This window comes from Schistocerca nitens, chromosome 6 (genome assembly GCF_023898315.1).
Source record: "Schistocerca nitens isolate TAMUIC-IGC-003100 chromosome 6, iqSchNite1.1, whole genome shotgun sequence".
NCBI lineage: Eukaryota > Metazoa > Arthropoda > Insecta > Orthoptera > Acrididae > Schistocerca > Schistocerca nitens.
Window position 1 is genome coordinate 751,342,645 of NC_064619.1, and position 23,279 is coordinate 751,365,923.

Genomic DNA, 23,279 nt, shown 5'->3' on the forward strand with positions numbered 1-23,279 from the left:
TTTCAAGTCTGTTTACCCAGCTGAGTAGTTCTACAGTTGCCTGTGGTGTTGTGTGTGTGTGTGTGTGTGTGTGTGTGTGTGTGTGTGAGAGAGAGAGAGAGAGAGAGAGAGAGAGAGAGACTATTTGTACACTATGCAGTTGAGCAGATCAAAGATACATTCTTCTTTATGAATGTGACACGACACCATAAAAGTTTCACTTTCATAGTAAGAAATGTGCCTTCACAGATAATGATTAAGCAAGCACATACTGTACAAAGTTGACAAGGGACTCGTTACGGATATCTTCGCTGAAATCTAAGTTTGTTACCACTTTAATTAATTTCTGGGAAATTTATTAAAGAAACAAATAGGAAACTTGATAATGCCCAAGATATCACCGGAGGAATGAAATGTGTGCTCCAAATCAAAAAAGTGTCATACATGAAAAATGACTTTTTTCAAAACATAGATTCAACACACCTGTCCTTCATGCACATTGCCAATTTCTGTGTCCATAGGTGACTGCTCCTGCTTCACCTGCTTAACCAAGGGTTCCCAAGCCTCCTGAAACACAAAACGAGTAAGCCAGGAACACACAAAACCATAAGAGACGAAGTCAATAGGGAACTTTCATTTTGAAACAGGTTGCTAACAGTAACAAAATCACTGTAATGTTGTCGAAAAATTATATAAGAAAATAAAAGATAGGGTTTACAACAAATCTTCAATGACAAGAGTAACTGAACACCAGTAAAACAACAACAAGAGAAGTCAAAATAATATTGCATAACAAAATATTAGTCACCCCTATTTGGTCATGAAAATAAAAATCAATAGATTTAAAAAGATTGTCATTTCATTTGTACAATACCTGCATCTCATATTCGTTGTCAAATGATTCTCCAGGAATTTCTCTCTTCACTGATATCCTGTTCCAACCCTGCAAACAAATTAATTAAATTATAGCTATACTCAGACACTGCATGCAAGAGGATGACTACAGATACGAGCAGAGAATGAGACTACATTGTCGAACCACATCCTCGCCCCCTTTACACAAACGTCTAAATCTCCCTAATGTCCTTACCTGCCTCCAGCTCTACCATTTGAAGACCTGTGAGGAATGTCGATGTGTAATGAGTAATGAGAGCAATCAATGAAGTGTGACTTGTACTTAAATCAAAATAACAAAGGACCGAAAGCTATAGCTGTGTATTTCCATTCTAGGCACATTCATACACTGCCCATTAAGGTACAGTATTATTTATTTATTGCTTATTTAGTCTGAACACATTAGGGCCTCATTAGGGTCCCGTACCTCAATCAGTATCAACAGAACCCTTGTGAGATTACTTTATTGTCAATCTATCTGTCTGTCAAATACCCATTTCCTCAGGAACAGATGTACCAAGTTGAAATTCGTGTCACATACTACGATCTACGGTCCATTGGAGGTGTAAAAAGTTGTAGCTTCTAAATTGATGCAATCAAAAGCTACAGGCAGCCGTTTATGTCAAATATTTTGATACTTCTAAACTCGCTTACCAAAACCTAGAGGGTACTTTCTGTTAATCTATAATACTGAAATTTGGCAAGAAGCAGAAAAAATAAGGGAAGAAAGTCCAAAAATAGGTAACCTGTAAATATATCACAAAAAATATTTCTTTTGTCATTCGTCATCAGAGTTCAAAATTAAAAGTAAATCATTCTTGAAAGTTTCGAAATTCCTGGGATTGATATTTTGCCAGTATCAGTGTCAACAACAGGAAAAAATCATCACAATTCTCAATCCCCAGCACAGATGAACTGTCTGTGTACATAATTTAGTTTGTACTACAGACATGGACAAGTGCTCTACCTTTCTTCCAGGAGTGCTAGTTCTGCTAGGTTTGCAGAAGAGCTTCTGTGAAGTTTGGAAAGTAGGAGACAAGGTACTGGCGGAAGAAAAGCTGTGAGGACGGGGCGTGAGTCGTGCTTAGGTAGCTCAGATGGTAGAGCACTTGCCCACGAAAGGCAAAGGTCCCAAGTTTGAGTCTCGGGGCGGCACACAGTTTTAATCTGCCAGGGAAGTTTCGTAACAGTGCACACTTCGCTGCAGAGTGAAAATCTCATTCTGGAATTGAAACTATAGTTTATATGGATAACATAGACAATTTCAATAAAATGAAAGAACTTAATGAATACAGGAAAATGGGAATATGTAGGAGCAGACAGTGTGGGAAGTAATGAAAAACAGAGGTGATTGTGTGAAATTTGGGAGAGCTTTGTCCGGTCATTTAGGATTAGATCAGGACTTTAAGCTAGATGTTTGTTAATTTCCTGGGCTTCCAGCTGGCTGAGTTTACGGCCTTTGTTCGCTAAGTGAAGGCCATCGTAGTATGGCTGGTAGTTGTGACCCTCACTCAGTACATGCTCAGCAAATGTGGAGTCAGAATTTTGCAACCTCCAGCAGCGCTTGTGTTCACCCGGCCTAATTGATATGCCTCTGACTGACTGACCAATGTAAAACTCGTCACAGTCAGAACAGGTAATTTTGTATATCCCACTGTTGGCTAATAACTGCATTTTAAACACTATGCCGTCCAGCAACACCACAGTGGTGTCGTGCGTGAAATAGTGGTCAACGCCCGGCGACACCACAGTGGTGTCTGCATAGTATCACTCAGCGGCCGGCGACACCAGAGTGGTGTCATGAGCATAGTATCGCGCAGTGGCTGGCGACAGTACATTAGTATCTTTTGCATTCTGTTGGTGTTTTGTTTAGGTAATATTAAGTTACACACGTCAACAAGTGTTTTGCTTTTGTAAGTACTTGTGCCCTTTCATCATGGTGGATGAAAGAGACAATAGGATTATTTACAATGAATGCGTGGACATCACGTCTGACGTACCGGACGACTTGTCCGATTGGGAAGAAGACATTGGATATAAAAAAAAATGAAACTGAAGCAGAATCGTAGGAAGATAGTGAAATATGTCCAAGAAGAATTTACCAACTGATTCAGCTGAATCAGATGAAGAAGACAGTGCACAGTGGTAGCGAGGACCAATAATAAATTTGAAGGATCCCGAATCCAATCATATTTCCCAAAGATACACAGAGCGTTGAGGATATCGTAAAATTATATATTGGGAATGATCTATTTGAATATATTAGCAACGAAACCAAAAAGTACTACAGTCAAAATTGCAATGGGAGGAAACTGGATTTTAAAAAATGCCAAATTTGTCGACGTTACGGGACCCGAACTTAGAAAATGGTTTGGGCTTGCTATCCTTACGGGAATTGAAAGCAAAGCAATGATCAATGATTATTGGTCAACAAATCCGTTGATAGACACACTGATATTTTGCAAAACGATGTCCTGCAACTGATTCAGACAAATATCATTTTTACAGTTTTCTGAGAGCAACAATAAACTGGATAATGCCGACCGGCTTATCAAAGTGCAACTCGTAATTGATTAGTTTTCAAAAAGTTTAAAGAAACATTTAATCTAAGTCAAAACATCTCAATTGATGAAGGAATGATACCATGGCATGGATGTTTAAATTTTAAAAGTTTACAATCTGTCGAAAATTACGAAATACGACATACTCATTCGGATGCTGTGGATTCGAGCATGGTATACATTTCCTCATTCAAGATATATTCTGGCGCTGGACAGCCCTTAGCAAAAGCAGTGACGGAACTATTGACACCTTCTGATGGAAAATGGCATCACCTCTGCATGGATAATTATTATAACAGTGTAGAACTTGCAGAGAAGTTACTTGAAAAGAAAATTCGAGTTTTTAGAACTATTTGGCAAAATAGAGGATTTCTGGAAAATTAAAGTGCGCAAAAGTCAATGTGTTTGAAGCTTGTCATCAACAGAAAGGTGACAAGCGGCCAGCGACAAGCCAAGTAATCCGACTTAGCGCTGCGTGCACCAAGCAAATAAATTTGTATGAGACGTGCGGACGCTAAAGTGTTAACATAGTACGAAAGCCTGTACTTGCAGGCTTTCAGTGCTTTGGCTACAAGCCGTGGTACCTCTCCTAGATATGGTAATGTACACCATTTGTTGCAGACAGGGGATACGGCAGCAGATGGGGCATAGAGGAGGGGTTTAATTTTCCGTTTTTGTTTCCTACGAAAGGTGTAGTCAATAAAGACTGGACTGTAACCCTGCTGTGGCAATAGATTTTATTGTATCCAACTCTGCTTTAAAATCGTCTGTGGACATGGGGTCAGATATTAGACAGTGTACCACTGAGTGAAAAGCTGCACATTTGTGAGCTATCGGGTGTTGTGAGCAACAAATTTCTCTAATATTTTGAGGAATATTGTTTCAAAGTCAGGTTCCTGATACAGAAAATGATTCGGAGGACATGGCAGTTTCATGTACTGGTACAGAGAGGATTTTACTTTATTGAGAACATTCAGATAATACTGTAAGAGTTGAAGACAAATAAAAGGGAATGCAATGACTGAAAAGACAATACAGCAAACACACTGTCCGTCACCAGTAACAGGCCGCGTGAGCTTTCATACTAAAGTTCTCGGAGAATATCATCGCTGGAGTCACGTGTGGGGAGTATTAGTGACTCTACGAGATTTTGAGCTCGAAATACTTTTTTATATTTCTATAGGGGACGACGTGATACATTCTTACGGGCTGCAGTTGTATGTTCAGTCCAGTATAAATGGTGGTCCAGAATTAGCACCAAGTTCTTTACAGGAGAAGAAAAGGTTATTTCCGTGCCATTTAGGTTTAACACTGGAAGAGATTTCTGAACTGAGGACTAATAAGTCTTTTGTGGGTGACTGAGGTTGCTTGCATTTTAGATGGCTTAACTTTCAAACCTGTGTTCAGCACCTATTGTGATGAGCAAATAAATCAGCATTTACCTGCCAAATGGCTGTACACAGGTTTGTCAGGCTTGCGCTTAAATACAAATGAACTCATCATCTAAAACTAAAGCTAAACTCCATCTGAACGGGCCTCGGAAGGTCCGACAGTGCCGACCGACTTCTTTGTCATCCTCAGCTGACGGAAGACACTGGATGCAGATACGGAGGAGCACATGGTCGGCACACCACTCTCCCATCTGTTGTCAGTTTTCGTGACCAGAGCCACTACTTCTGGAGTCCCCTATCGGCCTCACGAGGGCCGAGTGCACACCACACGCCTACGGCACTCGGCAGTCCCGTTCGGTCACCCGCCTAAGTGCTATCCGAGCCAGACAGTGCTCAATTTCGGTGATCTGATGGGAACTGGTGTTACCATTGAGGCACGGCCATTGCCGAACTCATCCTCGTGTATATATATTTGCACTGGACGAGAAAAGTTGACACATCATCAACATATAACGAGACGACTCACAGGCAGAATGCTGATCCTCGTGGGAGCTCTGATACTACATCCCAAGGTTCTGACTGTTTTGTTCCAATTGTTACATACAGTTAGCAAGATGTAGGAATTTTTCCATTCCACAATGTGCTTTTCGTTTTAAATGCATGCCCATAAAATCAGAAATAAATTGTTTCTCATCTTGCAATGTCTTACTGTGGGTAGAGTACAGTCGAGTCTACTTAAAATGGAAGGTCTGCAATCCATTCCCGATGTTCTAAGTTTCGTTCCTGTGCTCCTTTTTCCTCCATAAATTCTACAACAGTAGGTTTCTATATCTGAAAATCGGTCTACGCACGCTCCTCGACTTAACCGACATACTTTGCAGTAATACATAAAGCCTTCACGCTCGTCTTTGTGCGCCACTAAAACCTCTCTGCAACTGATAGTGAAATAGTGTGTGCTATTTTAGAAATTTTGCTATTCGTATCGCCAATTTCTTCATCATATTTAGAACACTCCGCTTCTAGATGTACAGGTCACTGAATCCAGTCTGTTGACTGGTGTGACTGTTCATTCACTGTCAAGTAATGTTCCCATTCTTTCTACAGAGTGCTGTAATATCGTTTCACAGCAAATCTGCAGTACCCGTATAATATACGACTGTATAATAGATGTTGAGAATTCTCATCCCTCTCTTCAGTCAATCCCAATACTTTTTAGAGGCTTGTGACGAGAGTTTGCTAGACTGCCTCTTTTTGTGCAAACAGCGACTGAACCTGTGAACATCCTTCATCCTTCATACCGTGAACTACCAGCAAAGGACACCAGGCACTGACACCTCAATTCTGCCCAACTAAATAGAATTGTGGCAACCAAAAAACACCGCAGCACAATAACAAATGGAATGTCGTGCTGTATTGAGTACTTCTGGGAAGAAACAAGCAAAGCTGAGCCAGGTCGAGGACCGGCCTGTATGTGGCCCACACATCCAGCACACTAAAAGTTTTGCATGTCACGCTGGTCCCAGTCGAAAACGTTATCTAATGTTACACAATTAAAAAGTTGTTCTTGAATTATGTATTCGAAAGTTTTGAATAATGCTGGCATAATTCAAATGGGCCTGTAGCCAGAAGGCAGTTTGGTAGATTCTTCACAAGGTATAGGTTTTACAGGTCCCTGCTTCCAGGCTGTTAGGAAGATGCTGGAGCTTAGAGAAAGGCAAAGGTCCCGAGTTCGAGTCTCGGTCGGGCACGCAGTTTTAATCTGCCAGGAAGTTTCATATCAGCGCACACTCCGCTGCAGAGTGAAAATCTCATTCTGAAAACATCCCCCAGGCTGTGGCTAAGCCATGTCTCCGCAATATCCTTTCTTTCAGGAGTGCTAGTTCTGCAAGGTTCGCAGGAGAGCTTCTGTAAAGTTTGGAAGGTAGCAGACGAGGTACTGGCAGAAGTAAAGCTGTGAGTACCGGGCATGAGTCGTGCTTCGGTAGCTCATTTGGTAGAGCACCTGCCCGCGAAAGGCAAAGGTCCCGAGTTCGAGTCTCGGTCGGGCACACAGTTTTAATCTGCCAGGAAGTTTCAATGTTTGAAATGTCTGATATTTTGGGCAGTAGTGGATAAACATGAAAGTTGATAACTTGCACTGTAATATTATTATTTCCTGCAGCTGCTGAACGAATCTATCCAACTGACTTCTTGACCGTGTTACGGCTTACCAGCTGCAGGAAAAATTTTTCGTTTGTGGAAACCACACACACTTTAAAAGAGTCCATGGCCTTCACCCTAATTCATTACTCAAGTAGAGATTTTAGCATGGCAAAACACTCATTTAGATTCTCAATAGGTAAAAGGGGTTCAGCTGCAAATTGGGGTTTCACTCTTCCTACACCTCTTAGATTTTTCCATGTAATAGTGGACCTGTGAAAGTTCTCATTTAGCGAGTGGGCATACCTAAGTTTTGTACTTCTCACAGGTTGACTAACTCTGTTCATAGTTGATTAAAGGAGAGGTCGGTTGCCATTCATAGATCCTGTGTACAGTGTGTCTGATGCTCAAAAAGTGCATGTGGTTGTCTGTTATCCATGGTGTATATTTTCTCTTTACACTTACTGTTTTTAGAGAAGAGTGTTTATCATATCACTTATTGAGTCACTTAGTGAAATTAGATATTTCATTACTTACGTCAAAGTTAATTCATGCCACAATCACTTTCTGCATGAATCTGAACTAGTTTAGGAGATTATGTTGCATAAATTTATACACATCACATTACCTACCACTAGGAAGGTGCACAATGACCGTGACATAATTTTCAAAATGTTAAAGAGCAGCTATCAGTCATCATCTCCATTAGAGCCTTATTACAGCAGACCCATATTTCAGCTACTAACTAGCCATCAACAATTCTTCAATACAAGAAGTACATAAAGCATAGTACACAAAAATTACAGCTCATCACACACTCTATACTGCTTGTACATTAAATCACTTTACAGTGTAATGGAGGTAGGCATTACATAGAACACATCAGTTGGCTGTGTGGTGACCTCCATATGAACTACATAATACATAACCTTCATAGTAAGGCAATTATGGTCTCGAATAAAATTTAAAAGTTGCATAGGAATGAAATAAAACACAAGTAAGATTATTGATGTTGCTGTACTGACTTACTACCACATTTAACAGTTAACATTAGAACATATAAGTACCAGACTCAATCCTTGTGAGCCTTTTTTTCTTTGTTAATCTTTAAAAGCATAGATAAAATCAGTTTCATAAAAATTTACAAACAACTAGGGGGGAAATGATGTATGCTGTGACTACTGGAATTGATTTTAATATTTTTTTCTTTTTTACTTTAATCATCGTGATGAAGTATTTAGCTCATATTACTTATTGAATAGTTAATAGATGATGCCATATCACCAAGCTAGATCATTTATGTGATTTGCCAAACCGTAATGGGTATAGAGAGTATTGATCTCTGTACTGCTTCATATAGATTTTTAATTATAAAGTACAAAAAAAAAAAAAAAAAAAAAAGATAATGAATTGCTGTTATTAACAATATACATGCATCTAAACCAGTATAATATGGAGAAAGTTACATATGTTCAATAATATAACCACAGCACTCATACAATAGTGTGTCAGTAGCTGCAACATATTGGCAAGAAGTCAGGGCCTATTTCATACCCCACAGGTCATATTTTTCACTGCTTTTGAGCAAGTAGTTTCTCATAATGACCTGATCATTAACCAGGTTGCAACTAACATTTTTCTGATGGGGAAAGACCTCCCACTCTTTGAGGTCAAAGAACCTGCCCTTCATCCAGGAAAAGTTGCCTGCAGATGTGCCCTCACCTGTCTGCTTAAATGCATAGGGGTTCCATCATGCTGGAATCAATTGTGGTGACAGATAGGTACAGGGACATCATTCAGCATGCCTGGCAGAACATCTCGCAGGAATGTGAGTTACGTGCACTGATCAAGTTGGTCCAGGAGAATGTACAGCCAAATTAGTCTCCAACGAGATCAGTGAACCAAGCTGTGACTCGCGTTTGTGCTGTCCGTAGGTTTCTGTCCTCTGTTGGGAGGCCAGACCATATTGTTTAGTTGACATGGTTGCAGTTGCCTGTCTTCTTCTCACATTGACTGGTGCCACTTAGTTTCGCAAGCACTGCCTGTCCGCGAGTGGCAGCAGTGGCGATTATCAATATGTAGTAACTGTGGCCCTACCTTCGGGGTGACATTGTCTTCTTTTGGGCCGTGTCAGTGAGCAGTTTGGGTGGGGACTCAGGAGTAACCAGGTCTGCGCACTGCGAGAACACGCCGGGACCACAGGCAGCGCGCATGGACTGCCGGATCAAAGGCCTGTGATCATGAGGTGCACGACCTCGTGGTAAACCGGATCCTGCAAGTTTTAAGTTGAGTGCATTTGGATTCAAGTAGAGAAACCTCTACCATAGTGAGATCTTGCGATTCTTCAGTGACTTGGGTCCGTGTTGCTGCTTGTAGTGTTCCCGAGGCAAAGAGCAGTGAGTGGAGTGCTTGGGGAAGGCGGATCTGATTAGCTTTCCTGGACTTCTAGTTACTATTTATTGCATTCAGTCTGTTACTATTTGTTAAGCTCAACCAGTGATATTTTTCCTGTCTCATGACTGCTAATGCTCCATTTACCTGCCCTGGGGGTTGGTGTACGTAACGGCAGTGTACATTTCCTCGCCTTGCCGCTGCTGTCCAGTGAGGCATGTAATTTTGACAGGTTTCTTGATTGTAGGTTGGTTGGCGATTCTTATACTCTGGTATAGTAAACAATAATTGCACTGTGCAGTGTGTCAGCTGCAGCAGTGAGCCACGTACCGATCTAATGCCAAAAAGTAGCCCATTGTAAGTGCCAAGTGACTTCGATAATAATTCCTGGTACATGGTCACTATTCACGCACTGAAGAGTAAAGAAAAACAGTGGTATAAGGCATTACTTGATAACTATTAATTTATTTAATTAATTTATTTCTGCCATTATTTTGTACTTCAATATGTGAATGATGGCCACATACTAGACACAAGCAGCACTGTCACTCGGCACTTACAATCAACTGTTCATCAACGTTAGATCAGTACGCAGTTTGCTGTCACCCCGACATGCCCTTTCACCGCAAGCCTATACGTAAACTTGTTTTCTCCGCGACTGGGTGAGTGTGACTGTCTAATAACTCTCAGTTTGGTTCTTCGTGTTAAGGTATACGGACAGTTTATTCTTGTAGTTATCTGCTAGATGAGGAATTTTTATAAAAATTTATTTATCTTTCCAGTCTCCCAATTTTATATTTGCAGTTACACTCCATTCGATGTTTATTTTCCAACTAGTGTCATTTACAATGTTAGAGGCAATTTTTTTTATATGGCACTGAAGTCAATAGTTACTTAGCAGGGATAGGACAGGCTTGTGGTCAAAAATTCACGTAATACATATCTTATGATTAATTTACAGGAATTCTGAAGTTGCAACACTAGCACATAATACATCAACTTTCAAATAAGTATGTGCAACATAGACTGCCTTTTTATCTGAAAACTGGATTACTGTTGGTGAACCATCCTGGAGATGGAGTGGAAAAACATACACTCAATAGACATGTAAAATTAATAGCAAAGTTCTGTGAAAAGTACATGTGCACATAGAAGTGTCAGTTAACACAATAAAGTAAAGAATTTTTTCATCTTCGGGATAGCAGTCTGGAGGTGAATCAGGAATTTACACAACGCAGTATTCTCACTCAAAATAAAGGCCAGGTTCCCAGCTACGTACGGCTTGTGAGGGAATCTTATACTGTTCTTCCTGCAAAATAGTGACAAATTCAGATAATGAGAATGGAGGTGGATAGTGATCGTCCATCTTTCTCTCAAATGCATATCTCCAAGGCTCAATAATATTGAGATACAGTGACTGTAGTGGCCAGGGGAAATGAAACAATTCCTCCCCGTTCTCACAAAACAAGTCCCGGGAGATGCCACATGTGTGAACTGGGACCCTGTCATCTAATAGGACAACATCGTCACTGGAGAACCAACGTCTACTAGGGGACGGACCTGATCGGATAAAATGGTCACATAATCCTTTGATGTAAATTTTTCATCACAATCCTTTTCAGTGACAGTCTGCCACAATCACACAACACACTATTTCATCTTCAATGTGACTTAGTGGATAATGTTTTTCAGCTTTTCCTGTATGCCACATAAATCTTTGATACAGTGCCTCTTGAAACATCAAACACTATGGTTACTGAGGCACCTACCATACAAGAACCCACAATTTGTCCACAGTTGAATTCACGTAGCTTTGGCATAATGCACTCAGAACAACAAAGAACACTATCCAGACAGTGACTGACATTTGCAACATATTGAGGATATTGCACACGTGCTGTTCGTGGTCAACTACAACAGCGCAACCTGCAGGGTCAGTTAATATCTACACGTTTGTTCGAGCATGCATTTGGTGCGGATGTAGCCCTCCATGCTACTCTATCCTTTGCAGGCCTCTTCACATCCGAGAAACTACTGCAACCTACAGCCCTCTGAATCTGCTTAGTGTATTCATCTCTTGCTGCCCCTCTATGACTTTTACCCACCACGCTTCCCTCCAATACTAAATTGGTGAGCCCTTGATGCCTCAGAATGTGTCCTACCAACCGATCCCTTCTTCTAGACAAGTTGTGCCACAAATTCCTCTTCTCCGCAATTCTATTCAGTATCTCCTCATTGGCTACATGATATATCCAGCTAATCTTCAGCATTCTTCTGTAGCACCACATTTCAAAAGCCTCTATTCTCTTCTTGTCTAAACTACTTATCTTCCATGTTCCACTTCCATACATGGCTACACTCCATACAAATATGTTGAGAAAAAATTTCCTGGCACTTCAATCTATACTCGAAGTTAACAAATTTCAGAAATGCTATTCTTGCCATTCCCAGTCTACATTTTATATCCTCTCTACTTCGACCATCATTAATTCTTTTGCTCCTCAAATAGCAAAACCCATTTACTACTTTAAGTGTCTCATTTCCTAATCTAATTCCCTCAGCAGCACCCGATTTAATTTGACTGCATTCCATTGTCCTCGTTTTGCTTTTGTTGATGTTCATTTTATATCCTCCTTTCAAGACACTGTCCATTCCTTTCAACTGCTCTTGCAGGTTCTTTGCTGTCTGACAGAATTACAATGTCATCGACAAACCTCAAAGTTTTTATTTCTTCTCCATGGATTTTAATTCCTAATCTGAAACTATTTTTTTTTTTTTTTGTTTGTTTCCTTTACAGCTTGCTCAATATGCTGATAGAATAACATCGGGGATATGCTACAACCCTGTCTCACTCCCTTCCCAACCACTGCTTCCCTTTCGCGCCCCTCAACTCATAACTGCAGTCTGGTTTCTGTACAAATTGTAAATTGCCTTTCGCTCCCTGTATTTTACCCCTGCCACCTTAAGAATCTGAAAGGGAATATTCCAGTCAACATTGTCAAAAGCTTTATCTACGTCTACAAATGCTAGAAACGTAGCCTTGCCTTTCCTTAATCTATCTTCTAAGACAAGTCATAGGGTCAGTATTGCATCACGTGTTCCGACATTTCTACAGAATCCAAACTGATCTTCCCTGAGGTCAGCTTCTACCAGTTTTTCCATTCATCTGTAAAGAATTCGTGTTAGTATTTTGCAGCCATGACTTATTAAACTGATAGTTGGGTAATTTTCACACCTGTCAACACCTGCTTTCTTTGGGATTGTAATTATTATATTCTTCTTGAAGTCTGAAGGTATTTCGCCTGTCTCATACATCTTGCTCACAAGATGGTAGACTTTTGTCAGAGTTGACTTTCCCACGGCTATCAGTAGTTCTAATGGGATTTTGTCTACTCCCGGGGCATTATTAACTCACGTCTTTCAGTGCTCTGTCAAACTCATCACACATTATCATATCTCTCATTTGATTTTCATCTATGTCCACTACCATTTCCATAATATTGCTCTGCAGTACATCATCCTTGTATAGACCCTCAATACACTCCATCCACCTTTCTGCTTTCCCTTCTTTGCTTAGAACTGGTTTTCCATCTGAGCTCTTGATATTCATACAAGTTTTTATCTTTTCTCCAAAGGTCTCTTTAGTTTCCCTGTAGGCAGTATCTACCTTCGCCTAGTGACGTATGCCTCTACATCCTTACATTTTTTCTCTAGTCATCCCTGCTTAGTCATTTTTCACTTCTTGTCAATCTCATTTTTGAGAAGTTTGTATACTTTTTTGCGTGCTTCATTTACTGCACTTTTATATTTTCTCCTTTCATCGATTAAATTCAATATCTCTTCTGCTACCCAAGGATTACTACTAGCCCTCGTCTTTTTACCTAATTGATCCTCTGCTGCCTTCACTATTTCATCTCTCAAAGCTACCCATTCTTCTTCTACTGTATTTCTTTCCCCCATTCTTGTGAATCAGTCCCTAATGCTCTCTCTGAAACTCTCTACAACCTCTGGCTTTTTCAGTTTATTCATGTAGCATCTCCTTAAATTCTTACCTTCTTGTACTCTCTTCAGTTTTAGCCTACAGTTCATAACCAATGAATTGTGGTCAGAGTTCACATCTGGCCCTGGAAATGTCTTACAATTTAAAAACCTGATCTGCAACCTTCCAGTGTCTACAGGCCTCTTTCACGTATACAACCTTCTTTCATGAGCGTTAAACCAAGTGTCAGCTATGATTAAGTTATGCTCTGCACAAAATTCTACCAGGCAGCTTCCTCTTTCATTCCTTCCCACCATTCCATATTCACCTACTAGTTTTCTTTCTCTTCCTTTTCCTACTATCGAATTCCAGTCCCCCATGACAATTAAATTTTCGTCTCCCCTTAATATCTGAATGATTTTTTTATCTCATCATACATTTCTTCAACATCTTTGTCATCTGCAGAGCTAGTCGGCGTATAAACTTATACTACTGTAGTAGATGTGGGCTTCGTGTCTATCTTGGCTACAGTAATGCGTTCACTATGCTTACCTGCGCTCCTATTTATTTATTTATTATTAAACCTACTCCTGCATTACCCCTATTTGATTTTGTATTTATAACCCAGTATTCACCAGACCAGATGTCTTGCTCCTCCTGCCACCGAACTTCACCAAGTAACACATTTGTCACAGAGTGATGTACTTCTCGCAAGTGAGAGACTGTTTGTTTACTCTTAGGACAATGTATCTTTGACTTGTTTTATTGTATGTTCTGTGACTATGTAATAAAGTTGTTAGACTGCTAATCGCTGCTCTACTGTGATTCACGACGTAAGAATTTGGTGCCGAAACCCGGGATAGACTTTGCCAGAGACAATTTCCACGATTGCCGTTGTGAAACACGAATTCTGGATGCACGTCACGCGGCAATACTACGACGGGGCTTACTGCAGCGATTTGTCACACCATGCAACAAGCTCTTCGACGAAATCCGCCTGCATACACAGCTAAGTTCAATTGAATTATCACGCAACATGTTTTGTAGTGCCATTTGTAAAGGCTACTGATTACATTATTGCCGCTGTGTACTGCTATTGTAGCTGTTCGATTAGCGCTTTAACGAATTATCAGATCCTACGCTACGCCTGTAGATTGTTTATGACTAGTGCTGCCATCTAGCGACCATCAATTGAACTACTTCGACTAGCGATCCAAAGATAATGCCTTACTATAGTACAATTCTTTTATCTTGGCGGCTCGCGCATGCCCGCCCAGACGCGGGAGATTGCTGCGTTGCCAGTTGCACACGACGCACGCGCCGAGAAACAGCGCCATAGTACAGCATAGTTCGCAAGCTTACGTTTGGGGGGGGGGGGGGGGGAGGGGGAGCGCAGTTCATAAAGTAAAGCCACCACGGCCGCATTAACCCTTTCGCTGCTACAGAGACGTGCTCCCCGCATTCCGCGCTGTGCGCGATTTTGTCACTGCACTGCTTGCCTGTGCTGACACATAGTGTTCCGACTGCTTTGATACACTTATCATTCGATTTAACAAAAACTATTTGGCCCAAAAATTAGATTTTTACACATCTTCTTGACTGATACCTTCCCCCCATAAATGACTTAATTTTGTTTCGATGTTCAACGCAGTTATTATGCAGCATTTAATATAGTAAACCATAACAAAATTATATTTGACATAGCTCAGAGCACTTCACTGATGGACGGTATATTCAAGTCCTAATGTTTTTGTTAGTCCACAGTTTTGTTTAATGTATTTTGTCTACTTCCTTTTGATTGATTGAAGTGCTTTAAAATAAAGCCAAACGCGCCCGGTGTAAATTAAACTTTTATTACAGTCGCGAAAGACGGAATATTTCTCAATATTACAAACGACACCTATGTGGTACTTAAATTAAATGAGATGTTGTTATAGAGTAAATTTTATGTGAAATTTAGGTATCTTGTCCACATTTCATTCTCAACATTGTGGCAACTAAAATCGACCATACGGAAAGTATACACTATGAACTTTTACCTCTGCAAACTCTTCAAAATTTCGTGCCATAGTTTACTACATTTAATGCTGCACTATAACTGCGTTGAACATCGAAACAAAATTAAGTCATTTATGGAGGGAAGGTATCAGTCCAAAAGATGTGTAAAAATCAAATTTTGGGGCCAAATCGTTTTTGTTAAATCGAATGATAAGTGTGTCAAAGCAGTCGGAACACCATGTGTCTGCACAGGCGAGCAGTGCAGCGCGGAATGCGGGGATCACGTGTCTGCAGCAGCGAAAGGGTTAATGAAGAGACAAAGCACTAGAAATTTCAAAAAATTGAATTCAAACGAATAAAATTCGTGAAGTAAGACCCTTCCATATTGTTTTTAAATAATTTTTTTTCTCATTTTGTTCGTTAGTGTTCGTTTCAATTGTTCGTGGCGGACGTCACCTGACGCCCGTTGAAGTTCGTTATTGATCCATTCAGTCAGTTTTTTTATTACAGAGGGCAGCTAATCCTTTGACCAAACACACTGAGCTACCGTGCCGGCATTAACGCAGCTCGTCAAACAATGTGTCTCCATGAGGAGTCTAACAAGTCACGCAGAATACTGACAAACACTGTTGGTATGACTATGAATTACTCACACTTCGTCGAAGTACAATAGGAAATAAACAATTACCGCTGTTCTTTATTGCGAAAAAACGGTTCGTGAGATTGATACAAACACCTTTCCTTGCTATCGCCTGAATTAGGAGTCTTATTGCTTGTTTGGTTTAATTAATTAATAGAATATGAAGCAATTGGTATAAAGAATGCTTTTTCCAAACTTTCTATAAAAGAATGTCTGCTATCAAGACATTGCTTTTGCTCTATTACTTTATTTATGACTGAACGTTTCTAAAACTGAAGACACTCGACCGTGCTCTGCTCTGCAGTCGAGATCTGGCAACGTCGTTCTCTGATCATTGGCTGACTGTGTTTTGTGACGTCAGATGCGCAGAACGAACCTAAACTCGGCCGCCAACATAAATGACGCGCACTTTAGGACCAGCTGATCGCACTTGCGTCTAGGGGACGCCAAGGAATTGGCTTTGCTGATTGGCCACGTCGTGCCATGACGTCGTCTCCCACACCAGCCAATCCAGATCGTTGCTACTTTCTGAAACGCGCTGTTCTTTAAACGAGGCCATTCGTCTGTCGATACCAGATACATTGTGTGGCTAACTCGTTATAGTACTTCACTGTTGTGTGTTCTAGGCCTGTGTTTATACTGGCAGATTCCAACACGTGTTTTGTGTGCGATAAAGCATTTCAGCTTCGAAAAACTTTATACCCGCATATCAGGAAAATGCATGATGTAGAGCCAAATACAGAAGGTAAGATTAAGTTCCCACAGGACGACTGCAGCTATTCCTTCAATACATTGGCTAGTTTGAGAGCACATGTGGAGAAAAAGCACATGTTTTGAACTGCGGATGAAGAGATTGTATTCCAGTCAATGGACGGTAAGAAACACCGCATAATAATAAGCTTTTACTATTCAATAGTAGAATCGTTCCTGGTAAAACTATAGAATTTCGTTCTTTGTGCATTCAGTAACTTGGTGCAATTTTGTACTGCAAAGTTTCTTTCAGTTCACATGAAAAGATTATTTGTATTAACGGCCTAGTCTTAGAAGACATTAAAGTCACAATCATTGTAATCCACAATGGGTAATTAATAAACCTTATTTTTACTGTCCATAAATTATGAAGAAACTTTTTTTTTTTTCGTATCGCTCAACGCATGCAAGAAACAATTTGGACATACCGGGAGATAGTGAGCAAATTCTGAAGCTGTGGTAAGAAATTGCTGTCACTTGTTAACTCTCGCTCCAAGAAAGAAGGTCAACACTGTGCCAGCAATGAGAAGATGCCAGTTCAACGAACATCTAACAAACATAACTTCAGTCCAAAAAGTGTCTTTGGTAAACCAACCCTGGCTGAAAAGTCAAATGTTGCTAGTGCTTTGGTGCAACCTGACAGTGAAGTGTTGAGTATACATGTTGGCTTTGATCACACATACTCTAAGAATTAAATTTATCTGTCCTACAGTTGTGTGTGCATGTTTGTGTATCATGGTTTATAGGCCTACTGGGGAAACTCGCCATGGAAAAAAATGAGTAACGCATCATACTCGGTACCTCAGGGTGATGTGGAAATCCGAGTGTACTTAATAAAGAAAATGTCACTGTTTGTGTGTTTCTTTTGACTCATTTATCCTATTGCATATAGTTAACAAAATGTAACTGAAATATCTACTAAACTATAACATTAATTGGACTATGTACATAGTCATTTCAAATGGTTTTGCTATTTTTCACAGGTAAAGTATGAGTATTCACCAGAATCCTACAGTACGAATGGTTTCTAATTGACAACTGAATGAAGTCAAAAAGCAAAATTTGCTTGGACAATCTGAAAATTGTTTATTCAGTTCCCGTTATTATTTTTTATATTAAAACAGTCCCCAAGAATCTATTTTGCTGACTTTCTTGGTCTAATTTTCTATATTTAACATGTCGGTTACGACATGCTTGGTGATGGATGTTTTGTCACCAGGCATATGGCATCAGGTGTGTGGCTTTTAGTGACAATACTGCAGTCGATGTGTTAACAGCTTTTCGGGACCTTGAGCATGAAGTATATGCATCTACAAGTCTTGTTTAAAAAGTGCAGCCAAAATTCTAATGTCTGTCTGAGGAATTTTCCTTTAATGGAATGTTTTTGCCCAATAATTCAGTTAATGTCTGGTAATTAGTTAACATGGTAAGTGCTGTGAGGCCAACACCAGCCACAGCAGAGCTGTCTGCCATGGCTGCTGGCAACTTTGTGACATTTAAGGGATAATATACAAAAGTGGGCTGTGCAAGACGTTGAAACTAGTTTTCTCTGGTTAAAGCAATTAAAATCAAACTTGTGAAGCATGTTAAAAATCACATACTCCTCACTATAATTTAAATGTTTACATTGAAATGATTCTGACATGTTCCTAATATATGGAAATGTTATATTTTCTTGAAACCTTAAGAACCAAACCTGTCGGTTGAATTAACATATGAGTAAACCCATCACAATAGCACTATGTTATGCATCAATTAGCTGTAGTTACAGGATAAGTAAACATGTACAGAAAACTTTTCATATAAATTTTATTATAAAGCTTGCAAAGGTTATAGAAAAGATGGACAACAAGATAAACTTGTGTAGGCATCATTGTAAATACATTTTTACTTCAAAAAAGCTGAATAGGATAATAATCTCAAGATGCCTTAAATTGCATGACACATATCACCAATCAGGTATTTTCTGTTGGAGAAATAGTCTGGTTTTTCAGAATTTTTTAATTTGTTTTTGTGAAAAACCTTGTATCAAACAGCTGTTTTTCTACGATCAATCCATTATTACATGCATGTAGTTTTGGTGACCCCAATGGCAGCCATCTTAAGGCTGTATGCAAACCACCAGATAAACATGTCTACATAGTTGGTCTGCATTGTGCAGGTCCCAACAGTTTATTAGATTCTGTGAATGTCTCCTTCAGTTCCATGTGGAAGCCTCTGACATAAAAGTATTATGATAATTTTATTAAATGCTTTCTTGCTGTGTTGACCTTTATCAATGGTGACACAAGAAAATTTTTACTGGATTGGGATTTGAACCCGTCTCTCCTGCTCTCGAGGCAGTTGCACTGACTACTTCACTACCCAGACACAGTGCCCATCACAACTATGTGGATTACCTCAGCATCTGACCCAAAATTCCATATGTCGCTACTACTGCAGTAGTACCATCACTACAGCAGTCCATCTCACTCGCCGTATCCATGAGATATTCCTGCAAATGGCTCTGAGTGTATGAGTGCATCTGAACTGAAGAAAGTTCCCCAATGCCAAGCTAGGCTATGTATAGATACAATTGTATGCACAGTGACTGTTCTTTCGACTGTCTGAAAGAATGGATACCATGCATATAATTGTAGAAATATAACTAGTTGTCTTATGACTGAGGTGTCCACGTCAGCATGAAGAAGTCCATGGAATCTAGTAAAAAGACTGGTGGCACCTGCATAATGCAGACCAACTATGTGATATATTTATCTGGTGGTTTATGTATTGCTTTAAGATTATTCGGATGCCGAAACTAGTTGCATGGTACAAGGTTTTTCACAAGAATTTGAAGCCAGCTGCAGTCCTATATCCCACCTCTGATGGATTCACAAAAAGAAGAAAAAATCATTCATTGCCCTCAGAATTTCTCCAAAAATATTACCCATTACATGGAATGACCAGATGCTGCATTCAGAACAAGAATTTTGGAGACCTATGCAGGACCAATGCCTGGTAAGTGCTAGATCAAAATATGACCTCTTCCAACACCTCTTCACTTTCTACCTCGTTTTCATTTTCTTCTTCTTCACCTAACTCTGAATTACTGTCATGGCTGCTATATAATCCAGATAAAGGCCCGACTCGGCATTGTAGCTAGTTACTTTCTGTAGAAGAGGGCAAAAGGAAGGCAGAAGTCCTAAATTTTGCATTTAAGAACTCGTTCACACAGGGTGATCATACATTACACTTGATTTTGCCCATCACACAGACTGGCATGTGATTGAACTTGAACGTGGCATCAGAGCTCACTCCCCACAATTTACAAGAATTAGGGGGCTTGTGTGCACAGATATGGTGCCAACTCCCTCCAGCGACCTATCCAGGCTTCGTCGATTCTGTGCTAAAACGCATTGTCACTGTTATCCGTGCTGAAGACAGACATACCAGCTATTAGGTACATGGTCAAAAGGTTCTGGTTAATCAGTGTGTGTAGCTGTACTTAATCAAGGATAGATTGTAGCCATTCATCGAGTTGATCACTTATTTTCATTTCTTTACGAGAATATAACATCGTTTGAATCTATAAGAACAGGAAACAGTTCGCTAGAGAAATCCCACAAGCAGTATGGTGGGGTCAGCCTGGCCCCAAACTTACCTGCTCTGAACACAACCACTTGGTTTTACAGTTCAGAGTGCAAAGTATGCACACCTAAAGCACTACAATTTTACAAGCATTCAATCTAAACATAAACAAAATTCCCTGGCATCCGTATTAACCCACCACACTGGTTATCGGTTAGATAGGCTACGCCAAATGACTTGGCAGACATTTGTAAAAGAAAGAAATGAAGGTAGTTAACTGAGGTGATGGAAAAAAAGAGGGGATGGAAAAAAAGAGGCAAGTGAAAGTAAAGAGTAAGTATCATTGAAGTAAAGATGCACTTGAAAATGTCATAAAGGAATTAAATTTTGTGAATTAATTGGAAAATATTTCAAAATCTTGCAGCGTACAGAAACAACTAACTTTCAGTTTATTTAAATATTACTATTTGCCTGAATAAACACTTGCATAATATTGTACATACATTTTCAATAAAAAAAGTTTTGGTTGCCAGCAGCTTTTCAAGAAGTAATGTATCTTATACAAATTCATCCCACCAAATACAGTAATAAATTGTAAGGCGAAAGAGTTAAAATGACTGTTTCGATAGTTTTCTGTAAAGTGATCAGAATAATGGTGTTAACCCATTCTACAGAAATTCTGGAAGTGCTTCTTAGTATTTCAGCAGGTTATATGGTTTAATGTTTTATGTACTTTTAAATTATTCATAATTTAAGTGAACACACTGAAAACAGAAAAAATTATAATAATTCAATTAAAAATAAATAAAATAAATACAAGCTGAAACACTAGCAGGACCATGAAACAAAAAATAAAGATTGAATTTCCATGTACAATGTACCAATATATCTGTATAGGAAGTTACTTTTATTTTTAAAATAAATGCAAAAGGAAGTAGTGTGCAAGGATTAAATAATTATGGGTAAATCACCAGAAAATGTTAAGCAAACAACAGTATATGTTTTAGCCACTTTTGATGACTAATTAGTAATGCATTTCAGACATTGCCCATCATCAGAATATCTGTCCAGAAACATCACAAAATATGTATGACACATTAAGCGTGCTTAGATTCATAGGCAAATAAGTTAACATACCAGAGAAAAAAACTTTACTTCAGAGTATCATGCCAAGTGTTATCTATCATAACTTCGAAGCTCTCAACTCACAGCATTCTGCCATCACATAATTAGCTGTTATAACATACCACTAATTGACTTGGTTGTAGAAGTGCTGAGTTCATTTGTCATATTTTGACAGATAATTAACAAAAATCAACTGAAAAACCATAAAAACAGTACATCATGCTAAATGATTTTTTATTCCTTTAGGAAAACTAATAATCACAATTGAGAGCACAAAGATCACATTGGAACAAAAGTACAGTATTAATGCAGGTGGTATGGGCAAGAGACGGAGGGAAGGGAGGCTTCCAAATTAATCTCAGCTTATGTAAATGTGAACCAGCAATCTCTGGTATTAATAAACTTAAAATAGGGAATAGAGGCTTACTGTAAGTCTATTAGGTATTGTGAATACACATAATAAGTTGAAAGAGAAATTTCTTTGAAGTGCATAAAGAGGTTATTAAATTATTCCAGCACTTAGATAAGAACACACAATATATTCAATATAATTTTATTCGAGTGGGGAGAAGCCATCTGCCTCTGTCAGACAGTAGTAAGTCACATATTTAGCTTTTTTTGTTTGTTTTCATAGTTTAAGTCTTAAGTTAGAAATGGTAGGATGGATAGGGTGTGTGTTGGACACAATAGGAGCTGGCTGCATTTCATGATTGGCTGAAAGTGCTTTTAACTATGGTCAGCTGTCTTCAGGCTGCTGCATTCAGGTGTAATGGTGGCGGAGAAACTGGTGCATTGCTTGGAACAGCTCAGGTATCATTTGCTTCACCATAGGCTCTGCTGTTGAGGCACCTTCTAGTGTATCTGATGTGGTGGGTCTGCCCTGACCATAGGGTGAGTGGCAGTCGGTAATACATTTGCATCACTTGAGGCAAAGGGTCAACATTGAGATAGGTCATTGGGACGGGGGGAGTGGACTGCACATGGTAAAGTGAGCATTCATGATCAAGGAAAGATGTAAGCAGAACACGAATTAAAGGGTCAGTGAAAGGAGGGTTGGGGCATGGAGGTGTACAAAATAAGAGCAGAAGAGAGGAATATCTTTGTTTGATTGTGGAACTTCACTCCAGAAAATACCCTCTATGTTTTGATGGCTATCAATGTCAACACTAATAGGTAAATTTAGAAATCATCTTATAATGATTGATATTGGCAGTCATTAGGTGTAGTATGATGGTATATATAATAGAGGGAAACATTCCACGTGGGAAAAATATATCTAAAAACAAAGATGATGTGACTTATCGAACGAAAGCGCTGGCAGGTCGATAGACACACAAACAAACACAAACACACACACAAAATTCAAGCTTTCGCAACAAACTGTTGCCTCATCAGGAAAGAGGGAAGGAGAGGGAACACAAACATACACACAGAATTCAAGCTTTCGCAACAAACTGTTGCCTCATCAGGAAAGAGGGAAGGAGAGGGAAAGACGAAAGGATGTGGGTTTTAAGGGAGAGGGTAAGGAGTCATTCCAATCCCGGGAGCGGAAAGACTTACCTTAGGGGGAAAAAAGGGACGGGTATACACTCGCACACACACACATATCCATCCACACATATACAGACACAAGCAGACATATTTAAAGACAAAGAGTTTGGGCAGAGATGTCAGTCGAGGCAGAAGTGCAGAGGCAAAGATGTTGAATGACAGGTGAGGTATGAGTGGCGGCAACTTGAAATTAGCAGAGATTGAGGCCTGATGGATAACGGGAAGAGAGGATATATTGAAGAGCAAGTTCCCATCCCGGAGTTCGGATAGGTTGGTGTTAGTGGGAAGTATCCAGATAACCCGGACGGTGT

The 23,279-nt window shown here is 39.6% G+C and overlaps 1 protein-coding gene across 1 annotated transcript in view; it reads right to left on the minus strand.

The window, feature by feature from the left end:
• LOC126263621 (ras-associated and pleckstrin homology domains-containing protein 1-like) overlaps positions 1 to 23,279 on the minus strand; it is a 453,221-nt gene that overhangs the window by 378,893 nt on the left and 51,049 nt on the right. Inside the window, exons 3-4 of the mRNA XM_049960707.1 lie at positions 854 to 922; positions 463 to 546 (exon numbers count right to left, since the gene is read on the minus strand). Coding sequence (XP_049816664.1) covers positions 463 to 546; positions 854 to 922 — 153 coding nt within the window. The remainder of the gene's footprint in view (positions 1 to 462; positions 547 to 853; positions 923 to 23,279) is intronic.